The sequence below is a fragment of the Pagrus pagrus genome (genome assembly GCF_965226575.1).
Source record: "Pagrus pagrus genome assembly, chromosome: 18".
NCBI classification, from domain to species: Eukaryota; Metazoa; Chordata; class Actinopteri; order Spariformes; family Sparidae; genus Pagrus; species Pagrus pagrus.
Window position 1 is genome coordinate 17,925,093 of NC_140202.1, and position 14,791 is coordinate 17,939,883.

General features: G+C 40.4%; 2 protein-coding genes across 2 annotated transcripts; one reads left to right on the forward strand and one right to left on the reverse strand.

The window, feature by feature from the left end:
• Nucleotides 1–542: 542 nt before the first annotated feature.
• Nucleotides 543–6,317, reverse strand: LOC311273466 (MAPK/MAK/MRK overlapping kinase-like). Its single transcript, XM_084380551.1, has 11 exons — nt 5,852–6,317; nt 4,411–4,525; nt 3,879–3,968; nt 3,715–3,785; nt 3,518–3,596; nt 3,374–3,422; nt 3,102–3,280; nt 2,780–2,881; nt 2,468–2,641; nt 1,861–1,954; nt 543–1,560 (listed from the first exon to the last, which is right to left on the reverse strand). The coding sequence occupies exons 1-11, from the start codon at nt 6,231–6,233 to the stop codon at nt 1,483–1,485; spliced, it is 1,413 nt and encodes a 470-aa protein (XP_084236677.1). The 5' UTR covers nt 6,234–6,317; the 3' UTR covers nt 543–1,482.
• Nucleotides 5,644–14,017, forward strand: nemf (nuclear export mediator factor). The gene is made up of 33 exons (XM_084380550.1): nt 5,644–5,749; nt 6,302–6,383; nt 6,515–6,583; nt 7,077–7,179; nt 7,413–7,538; nt 7,656–7,804; nt 7,921–7,988; nt 8,090–8,179; nt 8,308–8,381; nt 8,491–8,561; nt 8,661–8,736; nt 8,845–8,985; nt 9,097–9,305; nt 9,388–9,561; nt 9,656–9,719; nt 9,810–9,898; nt 10,014–10,117; nt 10,203–10,265; nt 10,368–10,480; nt 10,583–10,640; nt 10,735–10,793; nt 10,870–10,990; nt 11,081–11,336; nt 11,429–11,471; nt 11,569–11,618; nt 11,737–11,890; nt 12,466–12,543; nt 12,632–12,850; nt 12,952–12,987; nt 13,134–13,240; nt 13,321–13,364; nt 13,469–13,548; nt 13,811–14,017. Exons 2-33 carry the CDS (start codon nt 6,325–6,327, stop codon nt 13,886–13,888), a joined length of 3,225 nt encoding a protein of 1,074 aa, XP_084236676.1. The 5' UTR covers nt 5,644–5,749; nt 6,302–6,324; the 3' UTR covers nt 13,889–14,017.
• Nucleotides 14,018–14,791: the final 774 nt, after the last annotated feature.

A 14,791-nucleotide genomic window follows, 5' to 3' on the forward strand; every position in this document is an offset into this window, starting at 1 on the left:
GGTATTTAGGGGCAGGAAATGAATATAACATTCATAATTATGTTTTCATTAGTGTGTAATCATTAGAAACTAAGAATCCTTGTGTTTTCGATGGCCGTTTCTTTTGCATTTTATCAGCCAAATGTGGGGGAAGGTAAGACGAGGGGTGTTCAGTTAGTTACAATCTGCAACAACACCACTACATGGCACTAAATCCTGCACACTGGACCTTTGAGTCACAGGAAAGATTTCTCATAAGAAACTTGAGATAAACTAACAAGTCTTTTCCCATTTGACACTACTGCAGTATTACGTACTTTTATTTTTGTGTGATAATAACCAATCCTTGTGGGTGCCATGAAAAGTCCAGTGACCCCTGCACTAGACAGAGTTGGTGAGGCAGATATATTTTTAAAGTGGATTATATTTTATATTTCCCACTCTATAATGCATTTTGTTTATCAAACAAAACACAATTCTTACCATTTTGTTCTCAACATTTTTTGTGTCAGGAGGTTACGCAGACAAGTTAATGACAACATCACACATACTTGACTTTTTTTTAAATCTGTTTATGCGCCACAATAACCAACAAAAATAAAGTGCATACAGAGTCACAGTCCATGTTAATGAGCTCACAGCTCTGAATGAAATGGTACTTCCTTTGTTTTTTTAAACCACGATGCTTCAAGTGAGGAGGTGGTCACGCTACATTATAAACAAATCATCACAGAAAAAAAATATTCAGGACTTTCTTAAGGCCCCATCTGCAAACACAGATGTTTTCACATACATCACTGATCTGAAATGCAAGTCTTTTTTTGTTATCAACTATTCACACTCAGGTTTTGTTGCCTGCAGGCGGCTATGACAGTGTCTCCCTATGAACTAGTTCCCCCAATGCTGTGCCTTCGGAATAATTGCAAAGCACTTAATGTGAATGTTTTTGCTGTTTACCTTTGTACAGGAAGACTGTTGCCCTACAAATCAGCTCATTCACAGCTATTTAAAAAAAAAATTATCACAAGTATATAGTGCCTATAAAAAGTAGTCAACCCCTCAGTCGCTCCAGGACACTAACATACCCATGCGATGTTTAAAATCTTCTTGTTTCCTGTCCAAGAATGATAGTCCTCTATTTCTTCACTGGAGATTTGTTTGATAGTAGTACTCCTTTGAGTATGACTACTTTTTAAAGGCGCTGACCCTGCTCCCTCATCAAAGAAGTTGCACCCTTTAATTGACCCGGTAAACAGCTGTTCACATGTTTAATATCTTATTGCTTTGCTTGTGTAATAGGCTCAGACTGAAGAATAATTATAAACAATTGTAAACATGTAACACCTGCCTAAGTCAAGTAAAACTGAGGTCTTAACTACACTACACACTCTTAATCCAACATAATATGACAGACTTTATACTGTTTGTGTGGAGTGCACATTGCGTTTCTTTAATACAGACTCTCTTGTTTTTAAAAGGCCATTTTTAAGGTGTTTTTGGCTTTCAGTAGTCTCTAGGTCTCTTATCCAGAGGTGGCAAGTAGAAGGTCTTGAAAGCTGTGCAGTGCGACTCATCTCGGGGCTGTGAAGAGAGGAAATGCAGCCTGAATGCCGAATCAAATCCCTTAATGACCACTTTAATGGCACTTGTTCAGTTATATTAATTTGACATTGCTCTTTTTCCCCTCAATACAACATAGCAAGCATTTTAAAAACATCATGTCAACTGTGTTTTACTCAATTAGATATTGCTCTTGGTTAATTTTGAACTTTGCTGATTTAAAAAAATGTAAAAAGCCAAGGGGAAGGTAACGATGGTACCAGTTTGAATCATTTTGGACATTTTCACTTTCAATTTTTCACCATTAGAAATTCGACTTACACTCATTAAAGTTGTGTGCCTTGGGCGCCAGATGTGGTCTGAGGATGCAGGGCCGTAAAGTCTTCGAGGAGACTCGGGATTCTGCTCTGCCAGCCTGGGAGAAAAAGGCAATACTTCTATTACAATGGACAGGGTATAATTATTACATTTTTGTTTTTATTAAAGCTATGGTTGGTGAGTTATTTTGGCCAAAAAAGTGCTTTGTGAGGTCAAAATGACCTTGACCTTTGACCACCAAATTCTAATCACTTCATCTTTGAGTCCAAGTGGATACTCGTGCCAAATTTGAAGAAATTCTCTCGAGGCGCTCTTGAGATATCGCGTTTAAGAGAATGAGACGGACTTGTGGACAACCCGAAAACATAATGCCTCAGGCCACGACCATCGCTGGTGCGGAGTATAACAATCTCTTAACATCCCAACAGAAATGAAATGTTCTGACAGAAAGAAGAAAGAAAGAAAGAAACGCATGCCTCTCATCTTACCAACCCCAGCTTTAAAGTCCTTCCACAGTTTTTATCTTACCAACCAACCTGGCAATTAATGTCATGCAAATTTCATTCAAAAGCTGCAGGGTTGTGAATTGTTTCTGATTTGCATGGTCTACCTGATTTCCCTAAAGCACGTGTGCTGCAGGGCTGTCCCTGCACTGATGCGTTCATTGGGGTCGTAGGCAAGCATCTGATAGAGCAGCGACAGAGCCGGAGCAGGGCAGCTGGGGATCAACCGTGAGATACCGGTGCCTTTTCTAGGGGTGAAGTTGAAATCCAGCGCTGTAGATCTGCCAGACATTGAACAAAAACAATGAGAAGTCCTATCTTTTAAGCACATAAAATAATAATAATAATATTACAATAATTATTTTTATTAATGTAATAATAATAATTACAATTGACCTATAGAAACGATGAACACTTACCGCTTGAACTTTTGGAGGATGCTTTGATCTGGTGTCCCCAACACGTTGTGGATCTTATCAACCTGGTCCAACTCGCTGGTTCCGGGGAAGAGAGGTTTCAAACTAAAACACACATGGGTATAGATCAATCTGTAAGCCGCAACAAAGGTATTTACACAACAATTTGTTTACGTCTCTGGAGACAGAAAGGATTTCTCAAGTAACAAAGAAAGAAAACTGAACATGTAATCAAGAATAACCAGTCTTGTCTTATGAGCCCATGAGCTGTTGTCCCATTAAGGTACTACAGGTGAAAAGTTGTGCCCTCTCCCTGCAGAGGTACCTCATGATCTCAAAGAAGACACAACCAGCACTCCACAGGTCCATCTTGAAGTCGTAGTACCCACTAGTGAGCAGGCACTCTGGGGCTCTGTACCAGCGTGTGGAGATGTACTCTGTGTGCGGGGGCCTGGAGGACACACTCAAACATAAGCCGAAGTCACCGAGCTTCAGACTGTTTTGCTGCAAAATAAATGTTAAAATATGTATGACCCAGAACCAGAGTGCCACTGTTTGTGTTTCTGTCAAGCAAATTACGATCATGATGCATCTCACTTTGATGAGGATGTTTTCTGGCTTCACATCTCTGTGAAAGATCCCATAGCTGCAACAAAAGAGGGATATTGGGGAAAACAATGTCAGCATACTTAATGTGTTTATTTTAACGTTTCATGTGAACTGAAGCGCTTTCATAACTACCTGTGCATGTGTTTAAGTGCCTTGCAAAGCTGGTACATGTAGTTCTGTACCATATGGTCAGGCAGTGGTGTTTCCCTTTCTGCAAGGAATGAAGAACTAACATCAGCCCAAAACTTGACTGAAAGACGACATCTCCATCTTTCCACGTCACCCTTATGATGAATTTATTATAATGTTTTTCATATTCGCAGACTTACCTTGTATGAACTCATGGATGTTCATCTCCATCAGATCACAAATCAGAGACACGGTTCCAGTATCTTTGTTGCTGAAACATCGTATTAGATTAATATGACACGCCACATGAAACTTGCTTGAGGCAATACAACAACTTCACAATAGATGACACTCCAGTACTCACAAAATCAGATCATGTAGCTGGATGATATTTGCATGCGGGCTCAGTCTCCTCATTACCTGGACTTCCCGCAGGTTTTTGGCCTGCTCCAGACTTGATGATGGAAAACAGGTGACATTTGCACATTGCGTTTGACAGGTGTATACATGTAATAAAGTTAATTGTATAGTCAGATTGCATATCTGCTTACTTTGCATGAAAAATGTGTAGTGAGGACGAGGACTAATGGGTCATATTCACAGCTTAACATGACGGGAACATGATGCAAATTTAAAATTTAACAAGATGAATGGTTGCACAGGTTTAAAGGGCAGTCAGGTTAAACACCTGTGCATGGACAACTCACATTTCAGGCAATCTATTGTGACCTCATCACTACAAGGTCAAAGGCGGAGGAAGCTGACATCTAATAGGATACTTAAGGCAAAAGGGGTTACAAGCTGCTGACTCAAGTTTCAAGGGTCCACAGACGTATGGCTCAGGAAGCGCACCACTGATTGCCTGTGCACAGGTCATCCGGTCACAGAATACATACCTGTTTATTGTCTGCTTCAATGTTTTACATGCGTAGAACTTCAAATCTTTAAGGCTCAGAGTTTTCACCACCTCTGAGAATGTCCCCTGCCCGATTTTCTTAATTGCTTTGTAACCTGCACAACAATTAAAAACAGAGAAGAAGACTGATAAAGGGGAACGTTTTGCATGAACACACATCTATAATATTACTGCAGCAGCTTGTGGCGGAACAAGTCTGCACAGGTAAATCCTATTTGGATGTTAAAGCACAATATTTTATTGGGATAGGATTTTTTTTTAATCTGATTCACCGCTGGAAGCCCTGCATTCATATAGGGCTGCAACTAATGCTTATCCACATTATCAATTTGTCTGCGGATTGTTTTCTTGATCAATCATTTGGTCTTAAAATGTCAGAAATGAATGGGGCGCCCCAGTAGCTCAGTTGATGGAGCATGTACAGAGGCTGTTTCCTCACTGCAGCAGCCCAGGGTTCAGATCTCAAGCAGTCCTGTCACATAAAGCCATGAAAGGCCAAAAAAATTAAAATGATTAAAAAAGAATGTCAGAAAATAATGAAAATCTTGATTTTCCAGAACCAAATTGGCACATTTACATGTCTTGTTTTCTCTCCCAAAATGCAGTTTACTGTCATAGAAAGCATTTTACTGTTTGTGTTGTCTGTTGTCGTGTTTGTGTTTGTCTTGCTATGGATCCTGAGTCTGATATATATATATGTGTATATATATATATATTAGAGACAGGAACCAGTGTGTTTTTGGCATTCTTGATTAAAAATCAATCAATTAGTGTACACATGTCACAGTAAATTAAAAACAGGGCTGCAACTAACAATAATTTTAATGATTATATTCTTGATTAATCAAATCACATCTTTAGATTTAACAATTTTCGACTCAAAAATGATTTGATCAAATGTTAAATCCAGCAGTTCAAGAGCGGATAACGTCATCATTAGGATCTAAACATTTCTCTCTGATCTGAGACCTGTCATAACATTAAAATGCATGTCTTTTGAGTCTCGGCCGCCGCATGTTAGTCGATTATCCATGACACACGTATCTGGACGGTGCATTTCAATGCATTTCGATTAAAAAAATATAAATAAATAATAATTAAAAAAAAGGTTTTTGCGTGTCGGTGTGTCAAAAGGACACGAGAGTTGACATCCGGGTGCTAGCTTAGCCACGCTTGCTAGCGAGCCCTGTTAGCTGACCGTCGCCTTGGTAACGGAGCACGCCTTCGCCCTGCACCCTGACCTGTGGAGGAAACTACAAACTGCTGCGCTGAAAAATCCTCAATTAAAAGCACCGACATAGCAGAATATGCCCTGCCATGTAAGAAAAGAAAAATGCCAGTCAAGCACAATTATTCGCCGCGGGGCCTTTTATATTTATCACGACTTTACGCCTCTACAGCTGCACAATTCACCTGCTCACCTTCTTTCCTGAGGTGGGTGGGGGTGACCACTTGCTCGGGTGTATTTCCATTAGGCAGCGTGTTATTCCCCGCGTCCGCAACGTTTCCTCTATTGTTAGGTGGTTTGCATGCATTTTGAAGGCTTGCCATGTTTTTCACGCCAATAAGCCAGTTTGAGTAGTGCAAATTGTTAAAAAAATTATCCATAACGGTCCCTTCAAAATCACGGCTGCTGTTCCAGTCGTTCATGTTGTCGTATAACGGTCCCAAGCACCGTTGTGAATTAAAAAAATTACGCATACTATCGCACTTGTGTCTAAAAGGCGTTGACCTGCTCCTTTTTGCGCCAAGGCGGCTTCCGTAACGACATAGCTTGTGCGCATGCTCGCAAGTTCCCTGCATGTTTCCCTTGCTGATGTTGCACTAGAAATGTGAATTATTTGCCTCAGCGTTTACATTTCCTTTTCTAGCTGCTGTCAGCTATTCTGCCACCATGAAGACACGATTCACCACTGTGGATATCAGGGCGGTTATTGCCGAGGTCAATGCCAAGTAGGTGTTTTTGTGTTGTTGTCCCTAGCAGGGTTGCTAAGCTAACCTAGCATCGTTAAAGTGGACTTTGTGTACAGATGTTTTGCAGCCATTCATTTTCTTGCTTTGCTTTATTTTTTCCCCCCTCACAGCTACATCGGCATGAGAGTATACAACGTGTATGACATCGACAATAAGACGTATCTCATCCGGCTTCAAAAGTAAGAACAGCTTGAAAACTTGCATCCAAAACTTGTTTACAGCTGGTAGTTAGCACATGAAAATGCCAAGTTATGAATACAAGTCATGCATTCATAATTGTGATTATAATCTGTATAAGAAAGTAAATATTACCACTAACATTACTGAATTATTAAAGTGAAAGTATGCATTATGCAAGAGAGGGGGTCTGACAGTGCTGAATTATTATACATTACATTCATTAGTATTGGTGATGCATTTATATATCTAAGCTGCATTGTAGCTCAGTTTAGACAATCTTTAACAGTGCATCATGTGTGAGCTCACCACATGTTTTGTTTTATAAAATCTGAATAATAGCTGTCAAGTACATGTGAAATGAAAAGTACAGTATTTTCCTTTGAAAAAAAAATAGCATGAAACAGAAGTACAAGTACGTCACTTGAGTAAATAGACTTTCTGTTCTTACCACTTTCAGACAGTGTGTTTAACCAAGTGTCATTTGATTCTCAGGCCTGACAGCAAAGCTGTTCTCCTGGTCGAGTCTGGGACACGGATTCACTCTACAGACTTCGAATGGCCCAAGAACATGATGCCTTCGGGCTTTGCCATGAAAGTAAGAACATCTTGTTGCCTATTTAATAAGACGGACCAACTTTTTTGCAAGTACATTTTAACTGTATTCTAGGTTTTTATACTATTTTGCATTGTGATTCTGATTTCACTGAGACTTTTCATATAAACTCCTGTTTCTTTGAAGTCTTATTTTTTTCTCTTATCAGGTCTGTGATTGTTTATTCATGGATCAGTTATGATGAAACTGAATGTTTAAAACAACTTTCTCCACAGTGTCGAAAACACCTGAAGTCGCGCCGGTTGACCCAGATTAAGCAACTCGGGATTGACAGGATTGTTGACATCCAGTTTGGCTCAGATGAGGCTGCTTACCACCTGATCATTGAACTGTACGACAGGGTGAGAAAACATTGTGAGATGTATGGCTCGAACTTTACGTGCTGTTCAGAACATACCAAACCACGCCACTGATGTACGCTAATGTGTATGTGTCGGCCTGTCCGTATCCAACTTCAGGGCAACATCATTCTCGCAGACCACGAGTACACCATCCTGAATCTGCTGCGGTTTCGTACAGCAGAGGCAGAGGATGTTAAGATTGCTGTGAGAGAGCGGTACCCTGTGGAGAGCGCCCGACCCCCTGAACCTCTCATCAGTTTAGAGAAGTAACCACATCTTTATATGTGCTTGTTGAGTTTGTGGCCCAAATGGACATCCATTTATATATTATCCTCATATCAGTGTAAACTAATTCTCTCTTAATGTTTTTTTTTAAATGTAGACTCACTGAAATCCTCAGCAGTGCACAGAATGGGGATCAAGTGAAAAGGGTCCTAAACCCTCACCTCCGTAAGTAGCAACCAATTATTAATCTATAATGGATACACATTTCTCTTAAGTTTGAATATGTTAAACTTCTTTTAATAATTTATTTCCAAACACCTCTCCAGCCTATGGAGCCACTCTGATTGAACACAGTTTGATTGAGGCGGGATTGTCGGGCTCTGTTAAAGTTGACAGCCAAGCTGATGCTGCCCAAGGTACAGTAGAGCCGTTGGAGTATGGTTAATTGCAGTAGCAGACCGGTTTGTTTATTCGCAATGTTGTTCTTCTGTAAATCCATTCTCTAAATATGTAAACACAGTATTTGATCCGTCTACTTTTGCAGTTGCTCCTAAAATCCTGGAAGCTCTGCAGATTGCCGAAACATATATGGAAAAGACTGAGAACTTCAGTGGCAAAGTAAGATAACTTTCATAAGCAATTTTTGATTTTCTTTTGAGGAAAAGTACTTTAGGACTCTCTACTGGATCTGTTAAAGTAACGCACTCTGTTTTTTTTTGTATTCAAGGGTTACATCATTCAGAAGAGTGAGAAGAAACCAAGCTTAACTCCTGGCAAACCCAGCGAAGAACTGCTCACGTATGTCCTGTTTTGTGTAACGCATGTTACATATGAAAATACTAAACATATTTTTATTAGCTGGTTCTTTATTAATCAATTTATGATGTCTACTTACAGATATGATGAATTCCACCCATTCCTTTTTGCCCAGCATGCAAAGAGCCCCTATTTGGAGTTTGATAGTTTTGACAAGGTAAATATTAGCTCATTTGTTTAATTTATTGATTTCTTATTCTTTACGCAATGAATTCACACTTTTTGCAAGAATGTGATATGAATCCAGTGTTATCCTCTCACTCAGGCAGTGGATGAGTTCTTTTCTAAGATGGAGAGTCAGAAGATTGACATGAAGGCCTTGCATCAGGAGAAACAGGCTATGAAGAAGCTGGAAAACGTTAAGAGGGACCACGGGCAGAGACTGGAGGCCTTGCACCAAGCACAGGTCAGCATCATTTGTCTTTGTGTAAACGTTGCACTTGATGGCACCTGCATTCCCATACTTTCCCATCTCGACCTCGCATATGCAACAAAAATCTTGTCTTGCGTGTTGCAGGAGATGGACCGAATAAAGGGTGAACTGGTGGAGATTAACCTTCCTGTGGTAGAGAGGGCGCTGCAGGTGGTGCGCAGTGCGCTGGCCAATCAGGTGGACTGGACGGAGATCGGCATTATAGTCAAAGAAGCACAAGCTGCCGGGGACCCTGTGGCCTGCGCCATCAAGGATCTGAAGCTGCAGACCAACCATATCACCATGCTTTTAAAGTAAGACCCTCACTGATAAAGACACTTTAATACCACAGACGACTCAGCTCATTTTTTTTTTTTTTTGTCTTTTCTCCTCTAGGAATCCATACATTTCTGAGGAAGACCAGGAAGAGGAGGAGAAAAAAGACGTGGTAGAGGAGAAAGGGAAGAAAAACAAGAATAAAGACAAAGGACAGAACAAGAAGTTGCAAAGGAACAAGCCCATGTTAGTGGATGTGGATCTTGGCCTGTCAGCTTACGCCAATGCCAAAAAGTAGGTTTGCACGTAATCCTTTAGACACAGAATTGAGAATTATGTGAGGGAAATTGTTTTTACAGCAGTGTCATTGTGCTTTTCTTTTTTGTAGATACTATGACTTCAAACGCAGCGCTGAGAAGAAGGAACAAAAAACCATTGAAGCAGCAGATAAGGTAAGAAAGCAGTTTTATTCTGCACTCAGGTTTAAGGCATGAAAAATGTAAGCAAACAATAAACATGTTCTTCTATTTGTGTCATTCAAGGCTATGAAGTCTGCAGAGAAAAAAACACAGAAAACACTAAAGGAGGTTCAGACTGTGACCACCATTCAGAAGGCCAGGAAGGTCTACTGGTACGACACTTACGATGTATATCTACACTATTCAGACTTTGATCCAGCTTTTTATTTTTTTTTTATGTAGTAGTGGAGTCTTTATTCTCTGAACCGTTTCTCCCCTTTTTGGCAGGTTTGAGAAGTTCTTGTGGTTCATCAGCTCCGAGAATTATCTGGTCATCGCGGGAAGAGATCAGCAGCAGAACGAGATGATTGTCAAACGCTACCTCCGGGCAGGTAATGAATTAATACACACACTCTTACCTTCAAACGTAAGCACCTTCAAAAGTTTATCCCTTCATGTGTTCCTTTACTTTGTCAGGTGATCTCTACGTTCATGCTGACCTCCACGGAGCAACTAGCTGTGTGATCAAAAACCCGTCAGGTAAACCACGTCGCTTGTCAGTCTCTCTTTGCTATTTGACTTAATTTCATCAGTTTGTGACGTTACTTTCTCCCTAATTTTTTCTCTGTCTTCCTCCTCCAGGTGACCCCATCCCTCCTCGTACCCTGACAGAAGCTGGCACTATGGCTGTGTGCTACAGTGCTGCTTGGGATGCCAAGATTATCACCAGCGCTTGGTGGGTTCATCATCATCAGGTGAGTCATCGATATTGAGCAGATATCGCTCTCTCTACCTAAGGAATTTCCAAACTTGTGGTGTTTAGAAATACTGATTTTCCATTTTTCCTTTTGTTTTAGGTGTCTAAGACTGCTCCTACAGGAGAGTACCTAACCACCGGCAGTTTCATGGTCAGAGGTACGAGGCACTTCAAATTAAAATTTCTACATTTTGTAAATTCACCGAAGAAAAATATTAGAAAATGTCTGACATTTGATCTATTTCTCTCCAGGAAAGAAAAACTTTCTGCCACCTTCTTACTTGATTATGGGCTTTGGATTCCTCTTCAAGGTAAAATACCATCATGAGCACATTTGAACTGTTTCTCATCTTCAAACAATTAAGTATTATTCTTGTGTCTGCGCAGGTCGATGAGCTGAGTGTGTTTCGGCACCGAGGAGAGAGAAAGGTGAAGACCGTAGAGGAAGACATGGAGGACGTTGCGTCCAAAACTGCTGAGCTGTTGGAGGAGGGAGAGGAGCTGATAGGTAGCAAACACAAAATGCCTGACTTTATTTACTGTGTGTGTAACAACAACAACATGCAGGTGTTGTAACCGACTCTGTCGCCTGCTGCAGGTGATGACAGCAGTAATGAAGATCAGGGTGAGGGAGGAGATGGAGAGATGGAAAAGAAGATTAAAAAGAAAGCTGAGGGGGATGACAGTGCGAGTCGAGAGCTGGACGACGTTCCTGAGGAGGACAACGTGGAGGCAGAGGAGGAGGACGGGAAAGAAGAAGACGAGGAGGAGGATGAGGAGATGAAGAATGAAGAAAGTGAAGAGTTCAGCTTTCCGGATACGACCATCTCCCTTCCTCATTTACAGCCCAGCAGGTAATGTCACCACTGCTGCTCCTTCAAACAAACACCATCACTGCACATGGCGATGAACTGCTCTTAATGAAGTTGTCTCCCCTTATTTCTAGGAGCGCTCAGAACCCTGGTTTCAAAAAGGAAGTGACCACTCAGGTAATTAGTTACAGTCCTAGGCCACATATGTTATATTAAGTAAAATCATAAATCATACAACACTTATGATGATGTTAATTAATGAATTTCTCCTTAGGTGGAGGTAGACTCGCAGGGGAAGAAACACATGACTGCAAGGCAGAGAAGGTACAATAAGTCACAGCAAACCAAGCACTTTTTCCTGTCAAGCTTATGCCAAAAAGCCCTTATAAACATTTCTGACGGACCAGTTAACAATCGAATCCCTTGTTGCCTTTGCCACTAGAGAAGAGAAGAAGAAGAAGCAGAAGCAGGAAGGGTTCGACACAGAGGAGAAGACTGAGGAGAAGACTGAGGTTTCTTCCGGCGGATCAGCGGTCGATCACGGATCCAAAGGTGGAGGAGGCTCCTCCCAGCAGCCGCTGAAGAGAGGCCAAAGGGTGAGAAAGGAGTGTGGAGATAAGGTGTCCTGTTATTAGGGACCAAATCTAAAACAAAGTCATACTACTTTTAACAATACACAGGGCTTTTAATTTTACAAATCTTTTCAAATTCACACATTTAAAGGAGATTCAAATTGGAAAGTGAAAAAAATAAATAAAAAACAAGGCCTAAATATCGAGAAGATTCAAGTTTAAGTCTATAAATAAAAAAAATAAAAGTAGTAATAAGAAAATAGACTAAAATGAGATAAAATAGTACTGAAGAAGGCACTTTCACCCCAAGATGCATCAGACACATGCAATAAAAACAAGAATAAATACATATAAAGAATAGTCAGCATGTATATACACATTCAGTAATCTGTAATAGATCTATCTTAAAGAAGGCTGCAATTTCTATCACAAAATGTATGTTTACAGTATTCATTTCTATAACAAAATTTAAGAATCATTCAAGGCATGACTGAAATAGTAGAGTTACATGTCATAATGATTATGGATCAATCTTGAACTTGAACAAAGCTTCTTCTGTCTGTGTTGTTTCTTGTGTTTCTTCCCTGTTGTCACTCCAGAACAAGTTAAAGAAGATAAAGGAGAAGTACAAAGACCAGGATGAAGAGGACAGGGAGCTGAGGATGCAGCTGCTGGGGGTGAGGAGGCTGTCACTGTGTAATAATATAAACAATAAAGGTTTCATTAATAATTAATAATAACACTATGAATGCTGTACTTATTTAGTCAGCTGGTACCACCAAGGAAGAGAAGGATAAGGGGAAGAAAGGAAAGAAGGGGAAGGGGAAAGATGAACCCGTCAGGAAACCGGCCCCTCAGAAACCACCTCAGAAACCTCGTAACGTGGAGACAGCGGCGAAGAAACCAGAGCAGACAGGAGGAGCGGAGGATACCGAGGAGAGACCGCCTGGAGAGGAGGGAGCTCCTGCTGAACAGGAGGAAAAGGTGCTTGACACACTTTCACCAAGAAATGGATTTATAAATACCTACCTATATGTGTTATGTATTGTATGTTGAGTCTTTATCAATGCTGTAATCTCTTTCAGGAGGATGAGGTGGACCAGGACAACCCCGGAGCAGAGGTGAGTATAGAGTAGTATTTGCTCTATGATATGTTTGTTAAACAATTCAAAGAATGTTTTGGGGACAAAAGCACGTTAATTCGGCATCATATAGTACGTTTTCAACTGCGTTAGTCTACCCTAAGTTTTCCTTCGTGCCGCCTCAGGAAGCAGAGAACCTGCTCACCTCTCTGACGGGCCAGCCTCATGCCGAAGACGTGCTGCTGTTCGCTGTGCCAGTCTGTGCTCCATACACCTCCCTGACCAACTACAAGTAGGTGACGTTAACGTTTGCGTGTAAGACAGTGAATGTGAGGAGCGTACGATCTAAATGAGCCATTTGTTTTCCCGCAGACACAAAGTGAAACTGACACCAGGTTCTCAGAAGAAAGGGAAAGGTAAGAATAGTGATTAATAGAAATATTCTTAAAGCCTTTGCCTGATGTTTTACAGTGCTTTTAGAATCAACAGTGATGTTAATTTTATTTTTTCTTGCCACCAGCTGCACGCACTGCAGTTCTGAGCTTTATGAAAGCCAAAGAGTCGTCGACCAGAGAGAAAGACCTGTTCCGCAGTGTCAAGGTGATTTAGACCAATTTGAAAACAAATCAGCACTTTAATTTATTATTTATGACTTATTTATCAAGAAAAAAATGCTTTCAAGTTCGAACTGTTTGGACATTTTTCACTATTTTCTGACAATATAGTGAATAACTGTATAAAAAAGAAGTGACAGATTACAATATAATGGAACAGGGATCAAACAAATGATTGATTACATATTAGTTTGTTTTTCTTTAATACAATTCAAACTGTGTCCCCTCTTACGTCACCCGTATTGCAGGATGCTGATCTATCCAGAAACATGCCGGGCAAAGTTAAAGTGTCCGCACCAAACCTGCTGGCTGCCAAGAAGAAATAAAGGACGAGCGACCACAGATCCGTCAGTTCAGTCTGCAGACGTGGATACGAAAAATTTTATTCTAAAGATTGTATTTGTTGAACAATTTGTCTGAAATGAAAACATGTAAATTAACAAAGCTGAACACGACACGTCTTATGGTATGTGTTTATTCTTTGTGTACAAAGAAACAATATGCATCATATTCTACAATAAAAAACACCAACAGTACATTGTGCAAACCAGGCAAATACAAACAGAGCCCTGCTGACATGAGGCATTCCACTGCAACATGGCTCCACTGCCAATACACTTGCAGTATTTAAGTCATTGATGAAATTGAAATGCTACAGGAGCCGCTCATGACGATTGCAAGGCTTTAAAAGCCACTTTCAGAACACAGAACCCACACATTTCCTCACAAATATATAAATTACTTTATATATATATATATATAAATAAAAATTAACATTTCTGTGGCTTCAGAGTAGATAGTCTCGCGTAAAGAAGCACTAGTTTTAGGTCTGTGACAACTTAAACTACCCAAGATCTAGGAGATGTCTGCATTCAAGATCTCAAACATTAGTTACAGGAATCATTAAAAAAAAGTCTGCACGGTTAAAGCAAACCTGTTTCAGCCTTGCACTGCTGAATTTAGTTGTAAGACATTAGACACATACTTTAAGTTGGTTCGATTTTTGAGCAAGAAGAGTGAAAACACAATTTTCAACAAGTGAATGGCATGTTTGGACCAGATCTCTCCCTCTGACTCTCGGGTACAGGAGGAACCATAATCTTGTGGAGGGGAAGGAAGTTCACAAAGCTTAAATCCTGCCAACTCCAAACCATATTTCTTCCCCGTCGGCCTCACTAACACAACACATTCTCACACAGGGTTTCTTTCAGTGTTCTTCCTCAACTTTA

Coding starts and splice junctions, on each gene's coding strand:
- nemf (XM_084380550.1), top strand. CDS start 6,325: ATGAAGACACGATTCACCACTGTGGATATCAGGGCGGTTATTGCCGAG. Junction 11,337..11,428: donor CCTCATTTACAGCCCAGCAG/GTAATGTCACCA, acceptor CCTTATTTCTAG/GAGCGCTCAGAACCCTGGTT. Junction 12,988..13,133: donor AGGACAACCCCGGAGCAGAG/GTGAGTATAGAG, acceptor GTGCCGCCTCAG/GAAGCAGAGAACCTGCTCAC.
- LOC311273466 (XM_084380551.1), bottom strand. CDS start 6,233: ATGCAGGGAACTTGCGAGCATGCGCACAAGCTATGTCGTTACGGAAGC. Junction 3,281..3,373: donor CAGAAAACATCCTCATCAAA/GTGAGATGCATC, acceptor TTTATTTTGCAG/CAAAACAGTCTGAAGCTCGG. Junction 1,955..2,467: donor ACGTGCTTTAGGGAAATCAG/GTAGACCATGCA, acceptor TTTTTCTCCCAG/GCTGGCAGAGCAGAATCCCG.